General features: G+C 28.4%; 1 protein-coding gene across 1 annotated transcript in view; it reads left to right on the forward strand.

Annotated features, from left to right (window-relative positions):
* Positions 1-2,500, forward strand: part of slc9a1a (solute carrier family 9 member A1a) — a 43,238-nt gene that overhangs the window by 16,052 nt on the left and 24,686 nt on the right. Inside the window, exon 3 of the mRNA XM_043260880.1 lies at positions 803-1,053. Coding sequence (XP_043116815.1) covers positions 803-1,053 — 251 coding nt within the window. The remainder of the gene's footprint in view (positions 1-802; positions 1,054-2,500) is intronic.

Consider the following 2,500-nt stretch of genomic DNA (forward strand, 5'->3'; position numbering starts at 1 on the left):
TATTGTCGTAATACTATATTACATATATACAAATATATAGATACAAATATACATGTACATATGTGGTGTATGTATGTGTGTATATATACATTTATTTATACTTGAGTGTGTGTGTGTATGTGTGTGTGTGTGTGTATATATATATATATATATATATATATATATATATATATATATATATATATATATATATATATATATATATATATATATATATATATACATATATATATATATATATATATATATATATATATATATATAAATATATTATTATTTATATATAATATACATATATATATAAAAATAATATATATATATATATATATATATATATATATATATATATATATATATATATATATATATACACACACACACATGTATATGTATATATATATATACACACACACATATGTATATGTGTATATGTAGATGTATGTATGTATATATGTGTGTATATATATTTTTATTATTTATGCATATTATTTATTATTATTATTATTATTATTTATTATTATTTATATTTATTTATTTATTTATTTATTTATTTATTTATTTATTTTCTCTTTTTAGGTAGCCTCAGATTCAAAAATAAAGCTTAAGCTTAGTCCCAGACTAAAACGCATGTCTGAGCCGTTTTAACTGAAAGCAGCTTGCACTGACTGATTTTAAAATACATCATAGCCAGTGGTTTGCCTCGAGATGCACGCCAGTGATGCGTTTTTAATATTTATTTTCTGAAGCACATTTCTAAAGGATGAGCTCCCAGAGGCTCTGATGCTGTCGTTCCTGTCCGTAGGTGCTGTATCATCTCTTTGAGGAGTACAGCAGCGTGGGCACCATCACCGTGACCGACGTCTTCCTGGGTGTCGTGTGTTTTCTGGTGGTGTCGTTGGGGGGCATCGTGGTGGGCGCCATCTACGGGATCCTGGCGGCCTTCACGTCCCGCTTCACCTCGCACACGCGCGTCATCGAGCCTCTGTTCGTCTTCGTCTACAGCTACATGGCTTACATGTCGGCGGAGGTGTTTCATCTGTCCGGCATCATGGCGTAAGTGAACGCTTCGATGACTAGCAGTGCTGTTTCTAGGGCTTCTAAGGGTTTTTTTTTTTTTATTATTATTTTTTTTATTTTTATTATTATTATTATATATATATATATATATATATATATTTATTTATTTATTTATTTATTTTATTTTTTTTTTTATTTATTTATTCTTTTGAATCTATAATAATTTTTTTTGTTCGTGCAAGTAGCTTTCAAACAACTCAGACTTCCTTTTAACCGAGGGATATTTTTTTAGTTTCTTAATTTTTCTTTTTAGTTATTTTAGTTCACTTAATAGTGTAGTTTACTGGCTGTGTTATTTCAGTGCCACTGACATACTATCACAGTTTTTTGTTAATATTTTGAATTAGTTTTTATTTAAATCTTGCCTTTTTAAGTCTGTATTTTCTAAATGTTTAATTTTGGTTTATATTTTAAATATTCGTTTTTTCTAGTTTCCTCATTTTTATTTATTTATTTATGTTTTTGTGCATCTAGTATATTTAGTACTTGAATGTTTATTAAATTTATAAAATTTAGCTAAAACATTTTTATTTGGATTAACATAAACCGTGCACGATAAGATACTAAATTAATCAATAAATCAGTTAATTCTATTTGAAATTTGAATTGTATATCTAACCAATTTGATTGCATTTTAAAAATGGATTACTACATGATTTTTGTTATTGCTTTTTGAGTCAAAACAATTCATACGGGAAAAAAATCGGGAGCATGCATTCGTGTTGAATTTATTTAACATTTAAAATTGCGGACTCTCACAAATCGCATGAGAATTTTCTGTTTCCGACTAAATGATAAAATCAATAAACCGAGCCAGGCGAAGCCTGTTTTTTCTCCCATTCGAAAGCATCCAGTGATTTAACGGCTTGTTGCTGACACTTCATATATCGTCTAAAGGCGTCTGGAGTCACAGGCTTTCAGAGCTCGCTCAATACCTCGGCGATGAAGACGGCTCTGGCGTCGCTCGGGAGGATGATAAAACGAGTCTGACGTTCTGACAGGCCTGGAGATGAAGCAGTGATTCACAGTCTGTCTCGAGGCCTGCAGAACTGAGCCGCCCGTTAACAAACGGTTAAATAAAATTAATTAAAAGGATGCGTTAAATTGATTCAGTGAAGAAATTTGTAATGTAATAATATAGTTTCAAAGACATGCTGTTCTTATTAGAATCCTGAAAATAATTGCATCACAGTTTTGACAAAAATATAATGCTGCGCAGCTGTTAAAAGTGATTTTTTTTACATTGATTTAATTAGGGATTATTATTATTCTTATTATTATTTGATGATAAATTCGTGGTAAAGCATACAACAAATAATCCAGAAAAAAAATAAAACGGAAAACACAGGATTTGGAAAATAAATAAATAAAATATTATTATTATTATTATTATTATTATTATTATTATTATTATTATTATTAT

This window comes from Puntigrus tetrazona, chromosome 16, assembly GCF_018831695.1.
Source record: "Puntigrus tetrazona isolate hp1 chromosome 16, ASM1883169v1, whole genome shotgun sequence".
NCBI classification, from domain to species: Eukaryota; Metazoa; Chordata; class Actinopteri; order Cypriniformes; family Cyprinidae; genus Puntigrus; species Puntigrus tetrazona.